The sequence below is a fragment of the Bos grunniens genome, chromosome 2, assembly GCF_055505025.1.
Source record: "Bos grunniens cultivar Pamir isolate PY7600 chromosome 2, Bosgru_T2T1.0, whole genome shotgun sequence".
NCBI lineage: Eukaryota > Metazoa > Chordata > Mammalia > Artiodactyla > Bovidae > Bos > Bos grunniens.
In genome coordinates, this window is record NC_141166.1 from 15,928,638 (window position 1) to 15,956,194 (window position 27,557).

General features: G+C 41.6%; 2 protein-coding genes across 24 annotated transcripts in view; one reads left to right on the forward strand and one right to left on the reverse strand.

The window, feature by feature from the left end:
- YARS1 (tyrosyl-tRNA synthetase 1) overlaps positions 1 to 16,198 on the reverse strand; it is a 32,225-nt gene extending 16,027 nt beyond the window's left edge. The window contains exons 1-5 of the mRNA XM_086334678.1: positions 16,015 to 16,198; positions 11,244 to 11,390; positions 10,941 to 11,116; positions 3,742 to 3,871; positions 248 to 328 (exon numbers count right to left, since the gene is read on the reverse strand). Of these exons, the coding sequence (XP_086190804.1) occupies positions 248 to 328; positions 3,742 to 3,871; positions 10,941 to 11,116; positions 11,244 to 11,390; positions 16,015 to 16,071 (591 nt within the window). The 5' untranslated portion in view covers positions 16,072 to 16,198. The remainder of the gene's footprint in view (positions 1 to 247; positions 329 to 3,741; positions 3,872 to 10,940; positions 11,117 to 11,243; positions 11,391 to 16,014) is intronic.
- A 223-nt stretch (positions 16,199 to 16,421) lies between these two features.
- The window catches only part of S100PBP (S100P binding protein), a 33,625-nt gene continuing 22,489 nt past the window's right edge, over positions 16,422 to 27,557 (forward strand). Inside the window, exons 1-7 of one of the 23 annotated variants that reach the window (XM_086334700.1) lie at positions 16,422 to 16,676; positions 18,968 to 19,009; positions 21,971 to 22,087; positions 22,431 to 22,533; positions 22,803 to 23,653; positions 24,078 to 24,166; positions 25,540 to 25,643. In XM_086334700.1, the coding sequence (XP_086190826.1) occupies positions 22,476 to 22,533; positions 22,803 to 23,653; positions 24,078 to 24,166; positions 25,540 to 25,643 (1,102 nt within the window). In that variant the 5' untranslated portion in view covers positions 16,422 to 16,676; positions 18,968 to 19,009; positions 21,971 to 22,087; positions 22,431 to 22,475. Of the gene's footprint in view, positions 16,677 to 18,967; positions 19,075 to 21,970; positions 22,115 to 22,430; positions 22,534 to 22,802; positions 23,654 to 24,077; positions 24,167 to 25,539; positions 25,644 to 27,557 lie in introns of all 23 variants that reach the window. The other 22 variants (XM_086334737.1, XM_086334690.1, XM_086334727.1 and 19 more) reach the window with 22 other exon arrangements.

Sequence of the window (27,557 nt, forward strand, 5' to 3'; positions counted from 1 at the left end):
CTAATTGGGGAACCAAGATCCCACATGCTGCAGGGCAAATAAGCCTGTGAGATGCAACCACTGAGCCCATGTGCCACTGGAGAGCCCACGTGCTCTGGAGCCTGCACACTGCAACGAAGATCCCACAAGCTACAACTAAGACCCGACCCAGATAAAACATAAAACAAAGTAAAGAGAAACAAAGAAAGAAACTCTAACATATACCTCTGCAACTCAAGAGAAAAAAGACAAGAAAGAGGACACTAACCTTCTCTGCAAAGGTGAAAATCTTTCTCTGATCAACACCTCCAAACTGGGCATCCACTTTCAAGTATTCTTCATCCAAGGCCTGTGGAAAGAAATACACGAGCATAAACTCCTACTGTATTTCTTCGACATGGGTCTAAGAAATCAGAAACTTTTGAAAACCATTAGAATTTTCAAAAAGTAAACCAGGAAGCAAATAAGCAACACTCAGTCTTCCTGCTGGCTTCAAGAGCTGGACACACATTTGCTGAGTGCCTGCTGTGAACTCCACTCCATGTGGATACTATAGGGTTAAAAAATTAGAAGAGTCTCTGCTCTCAGGAAGCTCATGATCCTGTAGGGAAAGGAAGGAAAGGCAAAAGACAAAACTATACTCACATCAAAGGTACCCAATTAATGAGGCAGCCTGGGACAAGTGTCAAATAACTGGCATTAAGAAGCAAGTGCTGTGAGAGCTCAGAAAAAAGGGGCAAGACTGAATTAGTAAATAAACAGTTACTATCACTTATTATATGCCAGGCCTAGTGCCAACCCTGTGGATGTGAGTCAGACCCAGACCCATACTCTGCCTTCATGAAGTCAATTAACTAGCTGGGGAGAATGCTGGGAGCCACCACGGGAGATCCCACCCATGACAAAGGTCATGTGGAAAAGACCTGACAGGCAAAGGCGGATCAGGATTCAAGGGATTCCCTGGACCTGCTAGAGCATCTACCCTGAAACCAAAATCTGTCTGTCTACTGTTTACTAAGTAATTATGCCTTTCAACCACTCTTCTGATATTAGCAGGGGGCTATCCCCGACCACCTTTCTCTGGAGAAAATCAACTTATGGCTCTAAGTTGATAAGTCTCCTGGACATGAAAGGAATATTTCTATTCTAACCCCTCTGTTGGCATTCTAGCTTGCTTGACAGGTTTTTCCTTACTCTTACAACTAACGCACATGATTGTTCACAACTTCCCAACCATGAAAGGCACGGGAAGCCTAAGCATTCTAAAAGTCCTAATGGGCATAGAGCCCTTTGAGGGGTGAAAAATTATTAGAATAGTACTGGCAAAGGGCTTCATTACTGGGCCAATGCTTGCTGCCAAGTTCCCATATCTCTTATCCATTGTGCACCTGGGAGTGCATTAGTTAATGTAGTTGGAATGTAAGAGAAACAAGTAGTAGCCTTGGTATTAACCACATCAGACCTTTGAGCTAATAAGTTCTTTCTTTGTTGTGACCCATTGCACCTTTGCTCCGTGAGAATGTAACTCTGTTTAGTACTTTCTGAGGCTGACACAGATTAGAAATATAAAGAAAAAACACTTCAAGGGAAAACAAGTTTTCTGGTTGATCAACCTTTATCAAAAAAGGGTCATAAAATGTCAACAGGCCTCCAGGCCAGAAGATAATGTACATAGCATAAGACCCTTGTTTATGGAAAGGCATACAGAAAAAAATCCTGGTTTCAATAAGGGCAAAACTGCTGGAGTGTTTGGGCTGACTCTGCATGACCTTGCATCTTTCATTTCCATCTACGTACAAATTAGGGTATAAAAGCTCCTTTTGAAAATAAAGTTACGGGCCTCGCTCACCAAAGCTTGGCCTCCTCGTGTCATTCATTCGCTGACACCATCCATCCTGAGGGTGCCCTTGGATCCTGCTAGGGCTGGACCCCGGCAGGAGAAAGACACATAAACAGGTCATTTCAATACAACATGACAAGGGCTAACTTACATGTTCATTTAAGGAACATGCTAACACAAAGAAATGATTATCTCTATCTGTTCAGCCTGGTGGTGGTGAAGGCTTCCTAGAATCAGACTGTGGGCTGAGATTGGTTCTGATGAACATATAGATGTTTTTCACCAAGGAGAGGAAACAGAATGTGAGAAGGCACAGGGGTGTGAAATATTTAAGGAAACTATGACTGAGTCAGTCTGAAAAAGCATAAACTCCAAGGGATGTGGGAAGTGGTGAGTGATGAGGTTAGAAAAGTTGGTCAGGACACTGAATGTCATGTGAGGCTACCAAGCATCATACTGGCCACTGAATGATTTTTAAGGAGGGAAGAACCACAATTCACGTACTGCAGAAAATCACACCAGTGAGACGGCAGAGTGCAGAGTTGTGGCCTGAGGGCTGGAGACAAAGACAAAAGCTAGAAAGCTGCTGTGAGTGTCCAGGTAAGAAATAACAATGAACGAAGTTGGTGAGGGGGCTTCCCTTGTGGCTCAGCTGGTAAAGAATCCGCCTGCAACGCAGGAGACCTGGGTTCGATCCCTGGGTTGGGAAGATCCCCTGGAGAAGGGAAAGGCTATCTACTTCAGTATTATGGCCTGGAGAATTCCACGGACTGTATAGTCCACAGAGCTTAATTCCACGGACTGTATAGTCCACAGAGTTGCAAAGAGTCAGACACGACGGAGCGACTTTCAAGTTGGTGGTGATATAGAGCAACAATGAATTCAAGAGATTTTTAAGAAGTAGGATTAATAAAATTTAGTTTCTGATTGGATGTGGGGGGAAGAGGAAGGAGAGGAAGAGAAAGGTAAGCAAACAGGACGCAGAACAGCACTGTCTAATAGAACTTTTGGTGAGGGTGAATCTGTTCCACACTTGTGCTGTCCAACAGGTTAGCCTCTTGTGGCTTGTGAGCAACCTAAAATATAGCCAGTAGGACTGGAAAACTAAAATTTTAATTACTTCAGTAGCCACGTATGACTATGACAAGAGGCTACCATAATGGACAGTACAGATCTAGAGTTCCTGACCAAGAGAAGACTTTTCTTTTCTTTCAAGTTTAAAAAAAAAATTATTTACTTTTAAAATTTTAATGTATTTCATTAAAGTTTAGTTGATTTACAATATAGTTTCTGACATATAGCAAAGTGATTCAGTTTTATGCATATATACATATATTCTTTCTCAGATTCTTTTCTATTATAGGTTATTACTAGATATTGAATATAGTTCCCTGGGCTATAGAGAACCTTGTTTATTTTATATACAGTAGTTTGTATGACTTGATATCAAACATTAGAGAAATATGCAAGGGAAGAGAAAAGTATCAACATTTTCACCCCATCTTCCTGAGCTAATAACCAGTATCAATAGCTGGTTTGAATTTTTCCATGCTTTCTCCATGCTCATACAAAAATGCACACACGTGAAATATGATGTGTTTGTTTTGCTTAATGGGAAACAGGATCATGCCTAAATTTATTTTCACTCATCACTCTGAAATTAATGTTCTTCAATTAAGGGATCATGGTTACTGTAAGAAGTTATGTGAGATGAGAAGCGTTTTAAAGGACAGAGAGGTAGGGGAAGAAGTCAAAGAGTGGCCCAGAAGTCTGGGGGAGGGGCTATCGGGGGAAGGAAGGCCTCCAGCAAGCTAAAGGAACAGCTAGGACATTGGTCTAACTGGGGCTGAAAGAGAGGTTTGTCACTAGTAGTTACAATCAGAGCAGAAAAGGTCATAGGTGACTCCACCCCTCCCACATACCTGCAGCCCGGGGTACAGCAGGCCACTCAGCAGAGGGTGTTCCACCTGCTTTACCACCTCAGCTCCAGCTTTTTTGGCATCGTGCTGTGTGACCACAGAAGACAGGCGGTAGACATCCAGCGTGTACTCTCTGAGAGGAGACAAGAGGAGACAACGCTAAGATGGGGCCTAGGTCTCAATGCAACCCTAAAAGTGTGTTGTTAATTCACTCTCCTGATCTTAAGACATTCAGAAATAATCAGTTCAGTTCAGTCGCTCAGTTGTGTCTGACTCTTTGCGACCCCGTGGACTGCAGCACGCCAGGCTTCCCTGTCCTTCAACAACTCCTGGAGCTTGCTCAAACTCAAGTCCATCGAGTCGGTGATGCCATCCGACCATCTCTGCCTGCTAGTTTCTAAATGTAAACAGTCCATCCTCTCCTGAAAATACGACTTAATTTTTATATTTTTCCTTTTTAAAAATGGATTTAAATTAATCTTTAATCTTTCTCTTTGCTTAACTCCTAAAAAAGGGCTTCTCTGCCATTCCCCTCTACTCTCTTCTTCTGGATGCTTATTAAATAAACACCAGAATTTCTCAGTCTATCGTCATGTCTTTTTTTTTTTAACTTAAATACATGTAAGGAATAATGAACAATATTATGACTACACTGCCCATCACTCAGTTTAAGAAAAGGGACCTAGGGAATTCCTTGGTGGTCCAGTGGTTAAGACCCCACACTTCCACTGCAGAGGGTTTGGGTTCGGTCCCTGGTTGAAGAACTTAGATCCCGCATGTATAGTCAAAAAAAAAAAAAAGATTTAATTACTTCTAAGGCTCCTGTGCACTCCTCCACAATCCTACTTCTTCCTTCTCCAGAGTAACCATTAGCCTGAACTTTTGTATTTCTGTCCTGTTTTATAGTATGTTTGTATCTCTAAACAATGTGCTATAAATATTCTTATACATGTATCCTGGTACATATGTGCAGTTCCTCTATATATGCTTAGGAGTAGAATTTCTGTGTGATAAGTGATTTGCATCTTGAACTTCAGTTCAAGATAATGTCAAACTATTTTCCAAAGTGGCTTTTAATCAATTTTATTACTTAATATTCTCATTATTTAAAGTTTTGCCATTAAAATATTATTCATTTATATTAAAAAATTACTTATTTCTGGTTGCACTGGGTCTTCGTTGCTGCTTGTGGGCTTTCTCTAGTGGAGCGTGGGCTGCTCACTGCAGTGGTTTTTCTTGTTGCAGCTTGAGGGCTCTAGGGTGCTTGGGTTTCAGTACTCGTGGCTCAAGGGCCCTAGAGTGTGCAGGCTCAGTAGTTACGGTGCATAGGCTTAGATGCCCCGAGGCATGTGGAATCTTCCTGGACGAGGGATCAAGCTCATGTCCCTTGCATTGGCAGCTAGACACGTAACCACTGGAGTACAAGGGAAGCCCAATTTTTGACAACTGGTTTTGCCGTTTTTGACATATAATACTCCTTTGCCACTTAAATTGTTATAAATATCTTCTCCTAGTGGGTGGCTTGTCTTTTTATCTTACTTTTGATGTAGTGAAGGCTTCGATTGTAGTAAAGGTGAATCCATTAATCTTTTCCTGTGATTTGTGTTTTTGGTATGTCTTGTTTAATTCTCCCTAAACCACAATCATAGGACAGTCTTATTATATGTTGTCTTTTAAAAGTTTTATAGTTTGGCCTTAACAGTTAAATCCTTAATCCACTTGGAATGAAGGGATCGTTTTTCCCCCCAATATGGAGAGCTAAATATCTCTGCATCATTTTTTTCTTAAAAAGTTTATTCTTGCTCTGCTGACCTGCACTGCCAGCTCTGTCACATATCAAGTTTCGATATTTGTGAGGACCTATTTCTCAACTCTGCTTCAGTTGTTTATGTTTATTCTGTTCCAGTTGTTTATCCTATCTCCATGCTATATAAATGACAAAGGACCTGGCATCTAGAAAACACAAGGAACTTTATTTAAAAAAGTGAAAAAAAAAATGGGCCAAGACACTTGCATAGACACTTGATTGATAGAAAAGGAAATACAAATGGCAAACAAAAACTTGAAAATAATTTTTTTCAATAAATATTTTCAGGTATTTTGCCTTTACACTTGAATGGTGGTTTGTGTAGGTACAGATTTTTAGGTTGGAAATTCCTTTCCCTCAGAATTTTAATGGCTCTGTTTCATCCCCTTTTAGTTTTCAGGGTCCCTTTGGAGAAGTGCAGAACCATTATGATTGCTATTATTTTGTATGTGACTTTTGTCCCTTTGCATATACTTTTTTGTTCCCAGTGCTTTAAAATTTCAAAATAATGCACTTCAGTGTAGGTTTATTTTCATTCACTGTATTAGGCACTCAATGAGCCCTTTCAGTCTGGAAATTCATGTCCTTTAATTGTCCTTACATTGTTTCATTGATGACTTCCTTCCCTCTGAGTCTGTTTTTCGTTTTTCTGGAACACTTACTAACTCAAATATTGTGCCTCTTGGCCTAATACTCTAGTTTTACCTTTTCCTTTTTTCCCACTGTGGTCTGTGAGGCCATGAAAACTACAGTTCAAGTACATACAATTCAAGGAGTTTCCTCAAGGTACGTGTAGTCTTCAGTGTTCCTCTTACCATCTTTTATAGATTTTAAGACATATTTATTTAAACATTTAGCATCTCTGAAACCTAGATGACTATTAAAAATTCAGGCACATTAGATTAATCAGCAGCATTTAAAAAAACATCTTAGATTAACTGAAATACAAACCTCTTTGTGCTCCCACCTTCACTTGGTTCCCAGCCACTGAGTATTCTTGACCAATTTGTCAATCGATTTATTTGAACACTTGTGTTCATTGCTCAGCCGTGTCTGACTCTTTGCGACCCCATGGACTGACTGAATACCGGAGTTGGGGCTTCCCAGGTGGCGCTAGTGGTAAAGAACTTGCCTGCTAAAGCAGGAGACCTGGGTTTGATCCCTGGGTTGGGAAGATCCCCTGGAGAAGGAAATGGCAACCCGCTCCAGTACTCTTGCCTGGAGAATCCCATGGATGGAGGAGCCAGGCAGGCTACAGTCCATGGGGCTGCAAACAGTCGAACATGACTGAAGTGACTTTGCACACACACATGCATGCATGCATGCACGCCTATTGTTACCAGATTAAATTGTGATTTAAAAAAAAAGAATACTGGGTAGCCATTCCCTTTTCCAGGGGATCTTCCCAACCCAGGGACTGAATCCGGGTCTCCTGCCTTGCAGGCAGATTCTTTACTGTCTGAGCCACTAGGGAAGCCCATATTTGAGCATTTAGAAGGCTTAAAAAATATATTATCCAGCATTTAAAAAAACACTTTTCAGCAGGAAGGTTGATCAGAGTACCTAGTCTGTCAGATTGCTGGAAACAAAAGTTCTTATCCATAACTTAATCATGCTTAAAGCTTTTTTGTCCATTTCTGAGCTGCATTCTAGGTGAATTTTCTAGTACAGGCAGACCTCATTTTACTGCACTTCACTTTATTGTGCCTCAGATACTGTTTGTTAAAAATTGAAGGGTTTCTTCTGTGGCAACTTTTCGGCACATGAAGCAAGTCTACTGGTGCCATTTTTCCAACAGTGTTTGTTCCTTTCATGTCTGTGTCACATTTTGGTTAACTCTTGCAATATTTCAAATTTCTTCACTATTGTCATACGTGATCTTTCATGTTACAAGCATACCTTGGGAATACTGTGGGTTCAGTTCCAGATGACCACAAGGAAATGAATATTGCAATAAAGTAAGTCATATAAAGTTTTGGTTCCCTAGTGCATATTCAAGTTATATTTATACTATGCTGCATTCTATTAAGTGTGCAATAGCATTATGCCTAAAAACTGTACATACCTGAAAACTAAAATGTACATGCCTTAGTAAATACATGCTAAAAAATGCTAACCATCATCTGAGCCTTCATCAAACTATAATTTTTTTGCGATAGTAACATCAATAGGGGTTTTGTTAACTTCAGACTTCATGAGGTTTAAGAGAAAAGAAGCCATAACATTAAAGTGCAAGGTGAAGAAGCAGGTGCTGATACAGAAGCTGCAGCAAGTCATCTAGAAGATCTAGATAAGAAAATTAGCGAAGGTGGCTCCATCAAACAACAGGTTTTCAGTGCAGACGAAACACCTTATATTGGAAGGAGATGCCATCTAGGACTTCCATAGCTAGAGAAAAGTCAGTGCCAGATTGCAAAGCCTCAAGGACAGGGTGACTGTCTTGTTAGGGGGAATACAGTTAACAACTTTACGTTGAAGCTAATGCTCATTCATCATTTCAAAAATCCAAGGCCCTTAAGAATTATGTTAAATCTATTTTGCCTGTCCTCTATAAATGGAACAACAAAACCTGGATGAAAGCACATCTGTTTACAGCATGGTTTACTGAATATTTTAAGCCCACACCATCCTTATGGCAGAAAGTGAAGAGGAACTAAAGAGCTTCTTGATGAAGGTGAAAGAGGAGAGTGAAAAAGCTGGCTTAAAACTCAACATTCAAAAAACCAAGATCATGGCATCCAGTCCCACCATTTCATGGCAAATGGGGAAACAATGACGGACTTTATTCTTTTGGGCTCCAAAAACACTGCAGATGGTGACTGCAGCCACGAAATTAAAAGACGCTTGTTCCTTGGAAGAAAAGCTATGGCAAACCTAGGCAGCATATTAAAAAGCACAGACATTATTTTGTAGACAAAGGTCTGCGTGGTCAAAGCCATGGTTTTTCCAATAGTCACATATGGATGTGAGAGCTGGACCATAAAGAAGGCTGAGCTCTGAAGAATTGAGCCTTGTGAACCGTGGTGTTGGAGAAGACTCTTGAGAGTCCCTTGGACTGCAAGGAGATCAAACCAGTCAAGCCTAAAGGAAATCAGTCCTGAATACTCACTGGAAGGACTGATGCTGAAGCTGAAGCTCCATTCTTTGGCCACCTGATGTGAAGAACTGACTCACTGGAAAAGACCCTGACACTAGGAGAGACTGAGGCAGGAGGAGAAGGGGACGACAGAAGACGAGATGCTTGGATGGTAGGATGGTGTCACCGATTCAATGGACATGAGTTTGAGCGAGCTCTGGGAGATGGTGAAGGACAGGGAAGCCTGGCATGCTGCAGTCTGTGGGATCACAAAGAGTGGGATACAACTGAGCAACTGAACAACAAAAACTCAGAAAAAGATTCTTTTCAAAACATTACTGCTCATTGACAATGCATCTGGTCATCCAAGAGCTCTGATTGAGGTGTACAATGAGATTGGCATTATTTTCATGCCTGCTAACACAATATCCATTCTGCAGCCTGTGGCTCAAACAGTAATTTCAACATTAAAGTCTCATACTTTTAGAAATGCAACAAAACTTGTCATTCATGGGAAGTGGGCAAAATATCAACATTACAAGGATTTGGAAGAAATTGCTTCCAATTTTCACAGGTGGAAGTGAAGGGTTCAAAACTTCAGTGAAGGAAGTAACTGTAGATATAATGGAAAGAGCAAGAGAACTAGAATTAGCAGTGGAACCCAAACTGCTGCAATCTCATGATAAAACTTAAATGGATGAGAAGTTGCTTCTTATGGATGAGCAGAGAAAGTGGATTCTTGAGATAGAAACTACTCCTGGTGGAGATGCAATGGAGACTGTTGAAAAGACAACCGAAGATTTAGAATATTGTATCAACTTAGTTGATGAAGCAGTGGCAGGGTTTGAGAGGACTAATTGCGACTTTGAAAGAAGTTCTGCTGTGGGTAAAATGCTATCACAAGGCATCACAAATTACAGAGAAATTGTTTGTGAAAGACTTAATTGATGTGACAAACTCCATTGTTGTCTTAAGAAACTGCCATAGTCATCACAACCTTTGGCGACCACCACCCTGATCGGTTGCCATTCATCAACACTGAGGACAGACCCTCCACCAGCTAAAAAATTATGACTCACCAAGGGCTCAGATGATGGTTAGCATTTTTTAACAACACAGTATTTCTGAATTAAGGCACACACACTGCTTTTTTAGACATAATGCTATTGCACACTTAACAGACTATAGTACTGCATAAACATAACTTTTATTTATTATTTTTGTCCACACGTAGTTGCAGCATGCAGAACTTCCCTGACCAGGGATTGAACCCATTCCCCCTGTAGTGGAAGCAGGGAGTATTAACCACTGGACCACCAGGGAAGTCCAACACATATTTTCATATATTTTTATATGCACTAGGAAATTAAAATATTCATGTGACTCACTTTATTGTGACATTCCCTTTACTGAGGTGGTCTAGAACCAAACCTGCAATATCTCTGAGGTATACGCTTTATTTAAAACTCTACATGTCCAACAGTGGGGAATATAAAGAAAATTACGTTAGATGAAATAAAAATCAACTTGTAAGCAAGAGATCTGAGTTCACATCATGGCCTTTACACTTACTAGCTGCATGAACTTGGGAAAGTTAAATCTGAATCCCTTTCCGTATCTGTGAAATAGGATAGAACAATGCTTACCTTTTAAAAAGTTGGTCTAAGGGTTTAAATGTAAAAGTGACCATTATAGAGATACATGGCTTATTTGAAAGATTAAAAAAATAATGTGGAGACTATGAGGCAGTGGGCAGGGAGGATTACTTAGGAAACTGGAAGCTAAAAAATTAGGGCACAGGGACTTTCCTGGCGGTCCAGTGGCTGAGACTCCGTAATCCCAATGGAGGGACCTGGGTTCGATTTCTGATCGGGGAACTAAATCCGGCATGCCACAACTAAAGATCCTGCATGCTGCAACTAAGACCTGGCAGAGCCTAATAAATAATTTTTTAAAAATTAGAGCAAAAAATTATATGAATGCTGATGTTACAAATGTGATTTTTTTTCACATTTCTTTTATTACTATTTGCTGAGTCTGGAAGGAGAAAGGGAGGCTGCCACTTTCCCATATGCTGTGAGGTCTACAAGGCCAAAGACTTTGTTGTGGTGACTTTTATATTCCCAGCAAATAGTATGGTACCTAGGCATTTACTAGTCAGTAGATTTTTGATAGATGAATTAAAAGGACAAAGTGTATACAATTTTTAATGGTTCTTAACAAGGAGAGCCCAGCACCTTCGAATCCAAATTTAGAGTGCCTTGACTCCCCAGGCGGTAACTAGAAGCACCAGACCCGCGAGGAGGGTGGAGCACTTACTTGCTGAGCTGGTAATCAGTGCCTTTGATGAACCTGAGCTTCTCTAAGGGCACCCCAATGCTCTCCAGCATTGCCTTGATCACATTCTCATAATAGCTGGTTCGAAGTTCTAGAAGCTCCCACGGAGCCTTCATGTTATCCAGGTATGCGTGCAGGTCCGCAAACAGAATCGTTACCTGGACAGAAAAGATAAAAGGGGTCACCAAAATGTGAATTTGTTCAAGTACCTCCAAACAAGCGAGTAAGTCTCTCTTTTGGCCGTTGCTCAAGGGCAACTGCCCGGTTTATAATATTAGTTCTTACCTCACATCCTGCTTTCAGGAAGTCTGCGATCTTAGACATGGGCACAAAGTAAGCCACATGTGGCTTGCCTGTAGTTGCTGTCCCCCAGTAAACTTTAAGTTCCCGCTCCTTCAGTATCTCCTTCAGCTTCTCTTCCCCGAGAACCTCCTGTAGTGGAAGCAGAAGAGCTGCTTTAATGGCAGTGTCCCACCTCACTCAACCCAATAACCTCAGATATGCAGATTATACCACCCTAACGGCAGAAGGCAAAGAGGAACTAAAGAACTTCTTGATAAAGGTGAAAGAAGAGTAAAAAAGTTGGCTTAAAACCCAATATTCAAAAAACGAAGATCATGGCATCCGGTCCCACTGCTGCTGCTGCTGCTAAGTCGCTTCAGTTGTCCAGTCCCACTACTTCAAGGCAAATAGATGGAGGAAAAAAATGGAAACAGTGACAGACTCTGTTTCCTTGGGCTCCAAAATCACTGCAGTGATCACTCCAAAGTGACTGCAGCCATGAAATTAAAAGATGCTCCTTGGAAGAAAAGTTATGACAAACCTAGACTGCGTATTAAAAAGCAGAGACATCACTTTGCTGACATAGTCAAGGCTATGGCTTTTCCAGCAGTCATATACAAACATGAGAGTCAGACCATAAAGAAGGCTGAGTGCCGAAGAACTGAGGCTTTCAAACTGTGGTGCTAAAGACTCTTCAGAGTCCCTTGTACAGCAATGAGATCCAGTCAATCCTAAAGGAAATCAATCCTGAGTATTCATTGGAAGGACTGATACTGAAACTCCAATCAATCCTTTGCCACCTGATTCGAAGAGCCAATTCCTGGAAAAGACCCTGATGCTAGGAAAGATTGAGGGCAGGAGGAGAAGGGGGCGACAGAGGAGGAGACAGTTGGATGGCATCACCGACTCAAAGGACATGACTTTGAGCAAATTCTGGGAGATAGTGAAGACAGGGAAGCCTGGCATGCTGCAGTCTATGGGGTCCCAAAGAGTCAGCCACAACTGAGTAACCAAACAACACCTGCTCATCCTTTACCCTGTGACAAGGAAAACAAAGGTACGTTTCACTGAGTCCAGACTCAGAGTTAGCAGGGAGGTCTAGCCAGGCTCTCAGCACTGAGTGAGAACCAAAGGAAGCTGGTGCTGGTGCTAGTACCACTCTGGTGTAATGACAGTGACTTTAGGGAAACGGAGACTGTCCCTAACCGTATCTTCCCCTCCAACTACCTTCAGCTCATGCTCCTTCCTTTCACAGCCAGTTTCTTGAAAGGTGTCTCTTCTGCTCTCCATTCCTTATCTCCCATTCCAGTCTGAATTCCACACAGCATCACACAACTGAAAATGCTCTTGGTAAGATCATAGATGGCCTCCAAGTTGCTAAATTGAATGAATACTTTTTAGTCCTCACTTCATGGAAATCTCTTTGGGTTTCCTCTATTTTACTCTTAGTTTTCCTCCTACTTCTCTGGCTTCTGTCTTTCAGATTTCTTTGCAGCTATTTGTCTTCCTAATTATTTAAATGTTAGCAATCCTTGGGGCCTATCTCTTTTTACTCTACATTCTCCGTAACTGATCCTCTTCAGTTGCTTCAATTACTACTTATGAGCTGTGCTGTGTGCTGTGCTTAGTCGCTCAGTGTCCGAGTCTTCGCGACCCCATGGACTGTAGCCCGCCAAAGCTCCTCTGTCCATGGGGATTCTCCAGGCAAGAATACTGGAATGGGTTGCCATGCCCTCCTCCAGGGGAATCTTCCCAACTCAGGGATTGAACCCAGGTCTCCCCAGTAACTACCAAATCTTCTGCTCACACCTATATAGAACATGTACTTGTTATCAACCCAGTTAATTCAATCACATGTTCAAAATTAAACTCACGCTTTCACCTTTCTCCTTCACTCCCCAGGCATCTTTTTGACTTACAGTTTCACCCCTAGTGCAGTAAATGGTACTGAGTTGCAAAAGTTACTCTCAAACAGCTCTTAAGTCCTCCTACTTCTTTCCACCTTTACACAACCAACGAAGTCTTGGCCATCATTAGATCACACCAAGGTAACTGTAATAGCTTACCAGGTCCCCCAAATCTATTCGTTTTCTTCAATCCACACCGCAAAAGGAAGCCAGAGAGGTCTTCAGAACAAAATTCGATTAACTCATTTGCCTATTTAAATGGTTTATTTAATAATTTCCTTTGCCCTAAGACAATATTAGAAAAATCCTAATAGGCTACTGAAAGTGAAAGTTTGCTCAGTCGTGTCCGACTCTTTGAGACCCCATGGACTATACAGTCCATGGAATTCTCCAGGCCGGAATACTGGAGTGGTTAGCCTTTCCCTTCTCCAGGGGATATTCCCAACCCAGGGACTGAACCCAGGTCTCCTGCATTGCAGGCAGATTCTTCACCGCTGAGCCACCAGGGAAGCCCAACAGGCTAGTATGCTGTGACAAGAGATTTTAGTGTTTCTTCAGGTGATGGTTTGGGGAAACTATTGGAAGTCATGAAAGACAAAAATTGTTTTGCTGGTTTAATATCTATTAGCAGGACTTGTTAAAATCGTATGTTCCAAGCCAGTTGCGAGGCTGATCCTGCATCCTTCAAGCCCCTGACTATGCAGACACTTGGAGTTTTTACTACTCAAAAAAGGTCGTATCACTTAATCTTTAAAACCTGAGTAAATCAATGCTACTAGCTTTGTGTGTTGTTTCTCCCTAACCTCTCCTTATGGAGAGAGGCTAGGAAACAAAGAATCTGGCTAAGGCGAAGCATGCAAGAATCTCTGGTTAAGATGAAGTTATGAGAATGGGACTTCTCTGGTTCAGTGGTTAAGACCCCATGCTTCCACTGCAAGGGACGTGGGTTCAATATCTGGTTGGAAAAAAATCCCACATGCTGTGTGGTGTGGACAAAAAAAAAAAGATCAAGTTATGAGTGAAAATAACTCAAAGGTCCATAAACTGACAAACGGAGAAATAAAATGTAGTATATTCATATAAAAGTAGTATTAGTTGCTCAATTGTGTCCAACTCTTTGTGACCCCATGGACTGTAGCTTGCCAGGCACCTCTGTCCATGGAATTCTCCAGGCAAGAATACTGGAGTGGGTTGCCATACCCTTCTCCAGGGGATCTTTCCGATCCAGGAATCCAATATATAATGGGATATTATTCAGCTGTAATAAGGAACAGAGTTCTGGTAAGTGTAACAACATGGATGAAACATGGAAACATTAAGCTTAGTGAAAGAAGCTAGACATAAAAGTCCACATACTGTGATTCCATTTATATGAAATGCCTAGAATAGGCAAATTAGAGACAGAAAGCAGATCAGTGGTTCCATAGGACTGGGGAGAGGCGAAGACTGAACAGTGATTAGTAATAAGTACAGGCTATTTTTGATGAAGAAAATGCTCTGGAATTAAATAATGATGGTAATTGAACACCATATGACTACATCAAAACTCACTGACCCACACACTTTAAAAGGGTGGATTTTATGGTATGTGAATTGTATCTTATAAAAAGAGAAAAACTGCCTTCAGAATAAACCCCACTGTCAAACATCGCCAACACCACCCTCATGACCTGGTCTTTGCCTGCTCCTCCTAAACAAACTAGAAAAATGTACCATATTGTCAGATTGTGATCAGTTCTATGGAGAAATAACAAAAAAAGGTAGAGTACATATCTATACAATAAAGTTGGAGAAGGCAATGGCAACCCACTTCAGTACTCTTGCCTGGAAAATCCCATGGACGGAGGGGCCTGGTAGGCTGCAGTCCATGAGGTCACTAGGAGTCGGACACGACTGAGCAACTTCACTTTCACTTTTCACTTTCATGCACTGGAGAAGGAAATGGCAACCCACTCCAGTGTTCTTGCCTGGAGAATCCCAGGGACAGAGAGCCTGGTGGGCTGCCGTCTATGGGGTCGCACAGAGTCGGATACGACTGAAGCGACTTAGCAGCAGCAGCAGCAAGGGATGAGGCAGTTTTGGTGGCAGGGGTTTGTTATTTAAATAAAGGCCACAGATGATGTGACAACAGAGGCCTGAGAGAGTCAAGAGAATGAGCAATGTAAATATTTTCTAAGTGCTTGATCTGCACTTTGCTTCCTTTACTCCAACTTAGCCTTCTCTCAGAACCACAGAGTTCTTTCTCCCCTCTGGCTCTTGACCTGGGTTCCCTCTATTCTACCTGATGCGTTTTTAACCCCCATTATCCTGGTTAACTTTTACTACTGCAGTTTCTGGAACCAGCAAAACATAGGTAAAGTGAAGAGGTGATCCGTATCCCTCAGGGCAGTTTAGAGGTTATTTCTCAGCCTTCCCTGAACACTCTCCGCAGCCTTCCTCCTAACTTCCTTTTAATAAAGATCTCCGCGTAAAGCACCTTTCAGCACTAGTTTCGACTTAATTAAATGTCTGGATCCTGGGTCCTTGCAAACGTCTGATTTCCTCCAGACATGCTCTGGGAGGGTAGGGTCCTGACGTACCCCCCAGCACCTTAGCACCGCGCCTGGCACATAATAGGGTGGGTGGCGTGGATTCAAAGCCTGGCTCAACACAAGTAATGGCACTCAGGAAGTGTGACTACTGTGATTTCTGTAGTGATGGATTGACTGACCGACCGGCAGCAGGGACTGCAATCTCTCTCCGAGCTGCCTCGGCGCGGAATCCCGGGTCCCCACCTCTTACTTAGGACCCCGTAAGAGGTGCTAAGGATCACTTGGACCTCCGGCCCCCAGTCCCCCAACCGCGCACTTTCAACCCCGAAGCCCGACCTGCAGGTTCCGGGTGATAAGGCTTAGCTTCTCTTCAGGGCTCAGAGAGTCCCCCATGGCTCTGTCGCTGCAGTCTCCAGCGGTTAGCCCGGCACCCAGGCCCCTTTCTCGGTCGCAGCCGCCGCCGCTGCCGCGTGCCGGAAACTGTCACGCGGGTCCAGGTTAGGTTGCATCAGCTCAACTCGTCGCTCGGCTTGATCCGCCTGCACCCTTCTCCTCCTACCAGCAGCCAGGAACAGCCAAGTGTCGAGCGGGTCGATGAAACGAAAAGGGATGGAGCCCGTAGGTGGGGGTAGGCGGTGTGGAGGGCGGGGTTTCGGCGCCTGCGCCGGGCGCAACCCTCTGAGAGGCGGGGCGGTTTCCTGCCAATCATTGCCTGTTTGCCCTCCCCCTGGCGCTGGCCCGGCACCCTCGGGGTGGGGGAGGTCGGGGAGGGGGCGATAAGATGGCGCAGGGGGCGGAGTGATGCGCAGTCGTTCGCCTAGGCTTTGGCCCGGCTTCCGGAGGTGAACAGCTGAGGGAGGAGCGGTGGTCGGCGAGCCTCGGCTGGGAGGGGGAGGGGGGCGCCTGTTGCTTCTCCAGAGGGCCGCGCATGCCGTCCGCCCCGTTGAGGGGTTGAGGCCTTCACCCTGCTGGGAGAAGGGCTCGTTTTCGTTTCTGAGGTGATGGCGGCGGGAGGGGGGAGTGTCTGTGCCCCCCCCCCCCATTCACGTCGGCGGACGGTAGATGCCCCTCACCCTGCCCAGGCAAAGGGTGCCGTCTGGTTACCCGAGAGGGGCGAACGACGTCCGTTTTCTGTGCCCGGTGGGGGTGGGGAGGTGGCGGTGGGGGTTGCCTCTGTCCCCTGCCCCGAGGCGGGGAGGGTGTTGCTAGGCAAAAAATTGCTGTCTTTCCGGCCGCGCCTTGCGGGCGGGTAGGCAGCGGAGAGAGGGTGGCCCGCCCCAGGGGAGAGTGGAGGTGTGGGACGGGCAGCCATCCGCAGGGTGAGGGTGTACCGCGCCGCTCTGCTGAGGGGCTGCTTTGGCTCCTGCTGGGGGAATGGGAAGCAAGCCCCGAGCTGCTCCCGCCTTCCGCGGAGAGGCGGGAATTCTTGGTCTTTGGGGGAGGAGGGGAGTGCGAAGGCCCTGCCCGCAGGGCAGTGCAGTACGGCGCCAATAGAGCTTCTTAGGAAGAGCTGGGGGCGGCCAAGCCGTATCCTGCGTTGGGCGAACTGCGATCAAGCACTCGAGGATCGGAGGTGCCACCAGTTCCTTCCAGGGCAGGAGAGCGGGCACTTGGCACCGCCTGGTGGGCCCGGGAGAGGAAGTAATTGAATTGCCCATCTGCTGCCCCAACCTAATTTCCAGTTTGATGGGTTTGTTAGAGGCTTCAAGCTTTAGCAATCCTGTCTAAATCATTTAAAAAACATTTTCTTTTTAAAAAGAAACCTGTTGCTTCGGCTGAGTAGTATTTGGTTTCTGTGGGAGGAAAGTCCTGGCACCCTTATCTAAGTGAGCCGTTACCTAAAGCAGAGATTTGCAGCCCGAGTTGTTTTTCTTTCCTGCAGTGTCTGCAGAATTCTTACAGATAATTGCAGTTCAGTTTAATTTCGCTTAAACTTTATGCCCGTTTCATGGAGTGATAAAGGCTACCGAGTGTCTTTAATGCTGTATGTCTCACACGTATTGCACATAGGAAAGGTTGGAAATCAAAGCTCAAAGATCAATGGGTCTTTTGGAAATAATCCTTGCCCTTGGCCAAACCTGTCAGATCCAGCTTGGTAATGGTCTTGGTTTTAGAGCCTTGAAAGGGGTATGAGGTTGTGTTTGGTGTTGCAGTTTTAGTGGCCTGAATAATATAAGGCTTTGTGTTTTAAGGCAATAGGTTTTCTTAGGTACGATAAAAATAGAAAGGGAGCTAGTTTCTGAGGTTGCAACCAGGTTAGAGAACAGAGCGAGGGGGTGGTAAACTGAAGTGTGAAGAAGGGGGTGGACAGATGAGAGAGACATGGAAGGACAGAATAGGGTCACAGAGAATTAAGAGAGAAACGGGAGATGGGAAATATATTTTTCCTTTAAAAATACGATTTTCATATTTTATTAAAAATTTTTTTTTTTGGTGGTGGCATGTGGGATCTTAGTTTCCTAACCAGGGTTTGAACCCCGAGCCCCCTGCTTTGGGAGCATGGAGTCTTAACCACTGGATTGCTAAGGAAGTCCCAGGATCTTCGTATTTAAGATTACTACAAAGCAAGTGCCAGGAAAGGCAGGTGATGGTAGAATGGCAGACAGGCAAATACTAAGGCCGTCTTTGTGGAACTTCACTTTATTATCTTTTACATTGTGCCTGTAGTATGCTAAGTGCTTTTGTATTCATAATCTCATTTATAATTCTTACAACAACCTTATGAGGTAGGTACTATGATGGTCCCTATTTTACTTGAGAGGACATTTGAAACTTCAAAATGTAATCATTGTTTCCCCACTGGCTTCTTAATTTTAAAATGGTTTTATTAGTAAATATTTCAAGCATATAAAAGTTACAGTTACACCATATAACATAATAATGAGTACTATTAAACCCCCACTCAGCTTTATTGTTTTAGGTCTTTTCCTGTTAGTGGTTTTTAAAGAAATAAAACATTACAAAAAGAATTGAAGCTACTCACGCCCCCTTACCATTCCTCTTCCCTCCTCACCACCAGAAGTAATCACTATCTTGAAATGGCATGTTTTTATAATTTTATAATATATCCATGTTTGTATCCATACACAGTTTACGTTATTGTTTCTTTAGCAAATTGCTAGAAAAAAAGATGGGAATCTGTAGATTAAAATACAAGATTTATCAGCTGACTTTAATGTATGGACCTTACTTGGATACTGTTTTTGTTTTTTTTTAAAATTTGACATTTTAAAAATAGCTGGAAATATGAACTGGATATTTTATGATAAGGAATTTTTGTTATTTACAGATGAAATGATGTGATGCCTGGGATTTGCTTCAAAATAATCTGGTAAAGGGGAAAGTGGATGGGGCAAGATTAGCAACGGGTTGATAGTTGTTGGGGCTGGGCGATGGGTATGTGGGTATTCATTATTATGTTGTTTTTGCATATGTTTTCAATTATTATAAAAAAATTTTAATGAGGTAATAAAATTGTGAAGAGAATGATTTGTGCAAGTTAAATATATGTTTATGATATTGTTTTGCATGCTAAGAGCATACAAATTTATTTATTTATTTATTTTTTTAAGAGCATACAAATTTAGAGCAAAGTTAGACCTATTGGAGCATTCTGTGAGGAAAGCTCAGAAGAGCTGGCTCTGTGCCTCTGGATGTCATGTGGCAAAGGAATTGAGGCTTTCGGTGGTTATGGAGACTGTTGGTCCTGTGTGTGCACAGTAAAGTTAGCAAGCAATGATTTTTTTTCCCATTGAGGTTTGACCACATTCACAGGTCATTCCTACATTCTTCCATTCCACTTGGGAAATCAAGCAGAGCCTGTGCGTAATACAGTGGCTTAAATCATTTTTGCCAAGGGACTACAAGCCCTCTGATGTCTGCATCCTTCATAGTATATTAGAGTTACTGAATGTAGAAGATTGCCATTTGCTGACTGACTCCGGGCAAGTCTATCACAAGGATGGTAGAAAAAGCAAGAAAAAACATTGCCTTTGAAGTTAGACTTGGGTTTGGATCCTTGTTCTAGCATATTAGTTCTGTATACTCTGTACCTTAAATGCCTCTGAACTTTAGTTTCCCAAGAGTGAAAATGTATCGAATTCTTCATTTGGTTAAGCAAGTGCTTGGACTAGACCCTTTGTTTTTTGGGTTTTTTGGCTGTATCGCACAATGTGTGGGATCCCATGCTCCCTCCAGTGGAAGCCCCCTGCAGTGGAAGCGCAGAATCCTTACCTGACTGGACTGCCTGGGAACTCCCAGAACTAGACTTTTGGAAGGAGTAGGACGGTGGTAGTGACTTCTCAGAAAATGGCTACTTAACCCCAGTGTCTGTCATACTTGTGCTTGATAAGCACAAACTTTATTAAGTAAAGGAAACATTTTTCAAAAGTAAACCTTTTTTCTATTGCTGCCTGAAGAAATAACTTTACTCTATAACCCAGTCACTGGGCAGAAAAATTACTTTTTTCTTCATAGAGACACCTGCTTCAGTGCCTAGAGTGTGTGTTCAGTCACTCAACTGTGTCCAGCTGTTTGTGGCCCCATGGTCTATAGCCCGCCAGGCTCCTTTCTTCATAAGATTTCCCAGTCAAGAATACTGGAGTGGGTTCCCATTTCCTACTCCAGGGGATTTTCCTGACTCAGGGATCCAACCAGCATCTCTCTCTTGCATCTCCTGCATAGGCAGGCAGATTCTTTACCCCTAGGGCCACCTGGGAAGCCTGGTGCCTAGAACTCTTCCACGATTGCTAAAAAATTGGTAAAATAAGATAAAAAGTCATAGCAATTCTTAAGTTTAACTATAACAGTTTAGTTTCTTTGATAAGACCTGTGTTACAGAGTTACATGAGTTAGAGTTGTAAAATGTGTCTCTCAGTGCGTAGTTTATAGTATGGGTGCTTAATAGTTTTTCCCTTTTTGTCCCATTTATCTAATTTCTAAGATGAGCAAGGCTTTTTTTTTTTTTTTTTTAATTTTCCCCTATTTTATTGAGATATAATTCCCATATAACAATGTATTAGTTTGGGGCTTCCCTGGTGGATCAGTCAGTAAAGAATCTGCCTGTAATGCAGGAGACCCAGGTTCGATCCCTGGTTTGGGAAGATCCCCTGGAGAAGGAAATGGAAACCCACTCCAGTATTCTTGCCTGGAGAATCCCATGGACAGAGGAGCCTGGTGGGCTACAATCCATGGAGTTGCAAAGAGTCGTTGCAAAGAGTTGGACACGACTGACTAACATTGTATTGGTTTAAGGTTTACAACATGACTTGACATACGCCTATAATGCAAGATGATTGCAACAATGAGTTTAGTTAACATACATTACTTCAGGTAGTTCTCTAGTGCTTTATTGCCCAAACCATTTTGTGTTTTCTCATATTGGTGCATAACTTGAGTGTTGTCTCTATTAGAAGATTATACATTCCTTGAGGGTGGAATCCATATCTTTATTTATTAGAAGTCATGTAGAGACGTACTATCTAGCTCAGTCACGTGTGTTGATAGTAGCTCAGAAAATGTTTTCTGAAAGAATGCATGAGCCAAAACTAAAATTTAGAGAGGGAAGTGGAGTGGGGAAGAATTTACAGTTAAAAGGCTATAAGAATTTTCCAAATTTTCTATCACTTTTGCCATGTAGAAAATAATGAGAGATCAGGTCCGTCATTAGCTACTTAAGACCTAATTTTTAATTACACAAGTATATATAAATATCAAGTAAAATAGTGAAGTCTCCCCTTGTCCCTCTCTTGATGCCCCTGCAGGCTATTATAATCATCAATTTTGTGTTGTGTTTTTCTAGACCTGTTCTTTGTGTTTATGTATGTATTGAAAATGAGGTTTTTGTATGTATGGTCATGACTACAACTTTTGGATCTTCGTGGAATCTTAGACATCACCTAATCCCAGTTCTCTGTCCCTTCTATATTTTTTAAATGAGGAAACAAGTCCCTGGTTAAATGGTTTGCCCAAATTATCACAACTAGTTAGTGACAGAACCAGGACTGTAGCCTAGGTCTTTAGACTCTCAAGACCATGCTCATCCTACTAGAGTGAATGATATTAAGAAAGTATAAATTGTTGGGAGGAAGAAAACTAGTTCCTTAAGTTGCATAATTTTTCCTCTAAAGATTTTTCTTTGATGTTCTTGACTCAGAATCCAACTTTGTGGTATTTTAAAAAAATCAAGATCGAAATTAATAGATGGAGCGCCTTAAAGCATAATGCAGTTGACTTTGTAATTAGCAGAGTTGAAAGTGATGAGAAGATCCTCTAATTTTCTTTGTGCCTGCAGGAAGGTGGGAGTCAATCATTTTGACAAGTCTCCTGAAAGGAACAGCTAGCAGGAGCTGAACCCTTTTTCCATTTGGTCTCGTGGCAAAGGCAGAGATCACACCAGCAGCTCCACACAGTATGAAAGACAATTTTTTTTCTTCTTGTATGCATACAGTTGTTTCTTTTTAAATTTCAAAAGTAATACCTGTGTGTTTTCTAAAAAGTATACACTGTGAAAATCCAAACATTTTATATGTATGTATTTGTTTTGTTGTATGTTATAAATATTATTCCAGTGATAGTACATACAGATCCACTTCATTGTTTTTAAATAATTGTAAAGTATTCCATAAGATGAATGCACCATGATTTTAGTGAACAGTCTGGGGATGGACATCTAGCTTGTTTCCAATATTTGGATGTTCTGAATAATGCTGCTTTGAACACCTTTGTAACTGTATCTGTGTGTCTTTGTACAGGTATTTCTGCAAGGTAAATTTCCAGAAGTGAAATTGCTGAGTCAGATGCTATGGCCAAATTACTCTCTACGAAATATTGTACTGACTTACACTCTCACTGATAGTATGTGAGAATCCTTGTTTCTCACATTCTCACCAAAATAGATTATCTTGTCATTTTAATTTTTGCCACTTTGATAGGAAAAAAAAATCTCATTGTTCTGATACCTATTTCCATGATTCTGGTAAAGTTAAATATCTTAAAACTTTCTCATGTTACAAATCATAGTGCAAAGAATTTGAAATACTAAGACACCATAACTCTCTAAAGCAGATTGGAGTTGATAAAAGGGTATTTCCTGTTCTCAGTGAAACTGCCTCTTATTTCTCCAGATATGATGTGCTCACTAGTGCCCTCTGAACAGTCTTCTGGTACCTCTCTCTTGCCTAAAGACAATGCTCCTTTTTCTTGGAGTTCCTTGGATGAGGATGAATTGGATGACTCCTTGCTGGAGCTATCTGATGGAGAAGATGATGGCCATTTCAGTTTCACAGAGGAACAGATTCAGGAACTCTTGAAGGATGATGACCTATCAAATGAGCACTTTCCTTGGGGAGGAGGGTTGCCTAGTGATGACAGCAGGAATGTTGAGAAGGGAGAGAAAGGGAGTCAAATTCCACTTGACACTCCCCAAGAGAAAGATTCACCGTACAACATGGGACCAGAAGCTGAGACCCCTGACACATTCAAACTACCTCAACTAACTACATCAGTTGGTCATGGACCAACTCCTGCTAAATCGTTGAACAGACGCTTTGCACTAGAAAAGAATCTTATAAAAGTTACAGTTGCACCATTTGATCCAACAGTTTGTGATGTTGCACTTGATAAGGACAAGACTTACGTGTCCAAAGTTACATCCAGAGTTACTGAAAAACCCTCCTCCCTTGGGGAAGAGATGAGAGAAGATGATCTTAGCCCAAACGAGAGCACACTTTGCACAGAATCTGAAGGGATCAGCCCCGATAACTCTGCCTCTGATGGGCCCCCACTCCCTTCTTCAAACAGTAATTTTCAGCATACTGTCTCTGATAAAAATATGTCCGACAGTAAGAAAGCTACGCCTGTATTCTCTCAGATCTTGGACCGTTCAGAGACTCCTAATACAGGGTCATCCAGGAGAAATGGATCATATAAATCAAGTTTTGAAATGAAGTTACCAGTTTCCAGTTCATCCAGCAAGGTAAGTATGTTTTTCAAGGTGAAGAGAGGAATGAAACTATGTAATAGAGCTTTGTATTCAGATAAATTGGGGTTTGAAGCCTAACTAGCACTGTGTCCTTGGGCAAATTATTTAGCTTCTCTGTTTCCTCACAATTTCTTATCTGTAAATTGGAGTAAGTAGTACTTTATAGTATATTGAAAATTAATAAAATAATCATAGTAACTTATATAAAATTAACCATTTATTGAATAAGATGATTTTACTATTCTACTTTTTTCTTGAGATTACTATCATTATCTCATTTAAAGCACCTGTGTTGGTACCTGGTACAGTAAAGTTCACAAGTATGCTTGTATAACCTTTAGTTCAAGAATATTTCCATAAGTACTATTTTCAGTTATTTTCTTATAACTAAGGCCATCTTTCCTTGCTCTGAAAAAAGCAGGATGTTCTTGACAAGGATTCTGGGAAGCTAAAGGTCCATGAAAAAAGACTAGGCAAAGTCATTCCTGTTCTGCAAGCCAAAACGAGGTAAGGACATAGTGAAATATTCTGTTTTTTGTTGGTTCAATTCAGTTGCTTTCTTCTTCTCCTGAGTTTCTCCTTAGTGTGGGAAAAAAGCCCTGCGCCTTGAGTAAGCATACTTGAAGTTCTGGAACTACCAATAACTATGTGACCTTGGACAAATCAAATGACTTCAGTTTTTTGGTCAATAAAATGAGGCTAATGATGCCTTCTCTGCTGCCTCATAGGGTTATTTTTAAGAAAGAAAAAGACTTTAGTGAAAGCACTGTATAAATGTAAGATTTCTTTTCGTATGTGTGGGGAAGCCTGGTCACAGGCATAGGAAGTTAGAATAATTTTAACAAAAATGTTAAGATACATCTATAGAAAGTCATTTAGACATTTCTCCCAACTTGCATATATCTGTCCTTGGTGAAAAAATTTTATAGAGGTTGCAGATTTGGGTTACCTTTTCAGTCTATTCTCTTGTTGCCAGGAGATGGCAGTATCTTTCCATGGGCCTTTTCAATTAGCAAAGCTATTTTTTTAGGTTGTGTCATATGTGCTTCCTTACAGTGAGATTTTTTTTTTAATTTGATTACAGATATTAAATTTTTTCAGTAGTACAGATAAGGCTAAAATTGACTATAACCCCCTAATCCCAGTTTTCTGGTTTTTTTCTCTTTGTTTTGTTTGGGTTACTTCGAGGAGCTTTGTGAATTGCATACAATGAAAATTATACCAAGGTACACAAGTCAGGCTACTTGGAGCAATAATAAATTCACGATCTCATCCACAGACACTCAGTACAGTGTGATCAGCATGAGCAAAGATTGCCAGATCTAGCTGATTCTTTTTGGTCTTTAGCTTACTCAGTTTTTGTGTGGCTCTATGAAGTTAGTTATTTCCTTACTAACCTTGAATTTCTCGAAATGCTTTCTCTCTCTGTGGAGTAGGTAGTCTTCACTTTGCTATACCTTGCTAACAGGAGGTTGTATCTTTTTTCCTCAGCTCTATGCTTGATTGCAGCTTTGCATTACATGACTAACACTGTCTTTTGTCATTGCATCTTAGTGTTTTGAGAGTTAGTTGTTCTAATCCATCGCTTCCTTGGTGGCTCAGATGGTAAAGAATCCACATGCAATGCGGAGGCCTGGGTTTGATCCCTGGTTTGGGAAGATCCCCTAGAGGCGGGCATGGCAACCCACTCCAGTATTCTTGCCTCAAGAATCCCCATGGACAAAGGAGCCTGGTGGGCTACAGTCCATGGCGTTGCAGAGTTGGATACAACGGAGCAACTAAGCACACACAACCCATCAACAGTATATGACTTCTCTGTACAAAGCACTATATTCATGGTTCTAACCAATTGTTTTTCCTCCTGGTTTGCTTTGTTAAAGGACTAATGTTCCGACATTTTCACCGTCAGACCTGGAAAAGCAGAAGCAAAGTTATCTCAGGAATGTCATTGCTCATATAGAAGACCCAGTGGATTCAAACCAAGGTAACATGGTAACCAAAGAATGGCCTGTAAAAAATATGATGAGACTTTTTTATTCCAGTGTGATATAGCTTAAACTGGGAGATCATCTTGAATTTTTGTAAGTTGGTGAGAAAGGTAATTTCCTTATCCAAAGGTTTTCACTTTAAGGGATTGCCTAACCAGATAATCCTCAAACTTGTTTGGCTAACTGGTATTAGAGAGGCATCCAAGGCAACTCATACCAGTACATGAAAAGAGTCTCCCTCATGGTTGAGGTCTATAACCAGACATTTTTTGTCTGGGATTTTTTTTGCTTCGGATTTTTTTGGTCTGAAAGATAGTAGAAATGACAACAACGAGGCACTGCTTAGTAATCATTGGGGTTTTTTGTTTGTTTGTTTTTTGAAATTTTTATCCTTGTTGCCTTCAGCCTTTAAAAGTAAAAAGCAGGTATTTTGGATACCATCTTGCATCTTGGCATCTGAATAAAAGCTCTTGGAAGGGTTGACTACCGTTCAGAATCTTCAGTCTGAGTTTTTCCTAGTTGATTAAAAGCTGTTGTAAACCAAAATGGCTAGATTCTTTCTCCAGGCCTCATGTTCATGTTTTTGTTCATCCTAAACTATTAGTTCCTAAAGGGAAGCTTGTAAATTATACTGAAGGTATGGAGGTTAGAAAATACTGATGAAAGAATTGCTTCTCAGAAAGATCAGTTCATATTCTATCATCTTAGCTTCTTTCTCTGTTCATTCAGCACAGTTTTCTCAGGTACTTCCAGTAGTGCTCAGTTTGAAGGTAAGGGATTGAAAATGTAAAGAGTAAGGTGGGTCTTGGACTCTGGAAATTGATAGTCCAAAGAAAGAAAACATAATTATCCTGCAATATTGATTAGTGTTCTAATAGAACTATGAATGAAGTGCAGTAGGAACAGGGAAGGAGTTTGTGTTTGGTAAAGAAGGATGTCCTAAGCAGCCTCCATTCAGAAGATAATTTAGTTCAGTTACTCTAAGATCTATTGTAAATCAGTAGGGAGGATTTTAGAAGGATTTTTGGCCAAAGATCCAAGGAGAGCTCTCCTTTCTTTGACAAATCTTGAATTACTTGGTAGTTTTTTCTTTTTTGTTTTATAAGGCTATGAGCTAAAGGTTGAGAACTCTGAGATATCAGCCAGAAGAATTTTTACTCCAGGTTTTTATGTTTTTCCTCAGATTTCATTAAGCAATTAAGTACACTTGTACTGATTGCTTGGCCCTCTACTTGTGAGATCCCTTTGCTTGAACTAAAAGGATGTGTGAAACTAAAGACATCCCCACCCCCACCCCCATCACCCCACCCCTGCTGTCATTAAAGGGGCAGATTAAAAGTAGTTCATGTATATTCAACCTTTGTGGAAGAGACTTGATCGTTGCTCCCCTCTCTAAGGTGACTTACTTTCTTTTATATCTTAAGTAGTTGACAATGATCATATCCAGTCACATTTTCCTTTCTCATTTGGGGCATTTAAAAAGAAAATTTCATGGGAAGAGCAGTGAGTAGCTGCTCATATTACTGTATCTTTCCCAATCTCTTCCTCATTCAGCAATCCCTCTTCCATTTTATCACAACAATCTATATCCCATAAGGAACAACTAGAATAACTAAGAGAAAAGTCAGTTGCTTTAATGGTTGGGAGAACAAAGTCTGGTCTAGAGTTAACATCTGGGTTCATACCCTAGCACCACTGCTTTACTGACTTTGTGACCTTGAGCCAGTAAAAACTCCGTTTTCTCATTTATAAGATGAAGATAACAGTGAAGCCTAACTGACATGAAAATTATATGTGTAAGTGGTGGTATAATATACATAGAACAGTACAATTCCATAGCAAGTTTATTGAATATTTAGTATTATTAGCAAGAAATTGTGTCTTTTCATACTGAAATTTTTATAGGTAAA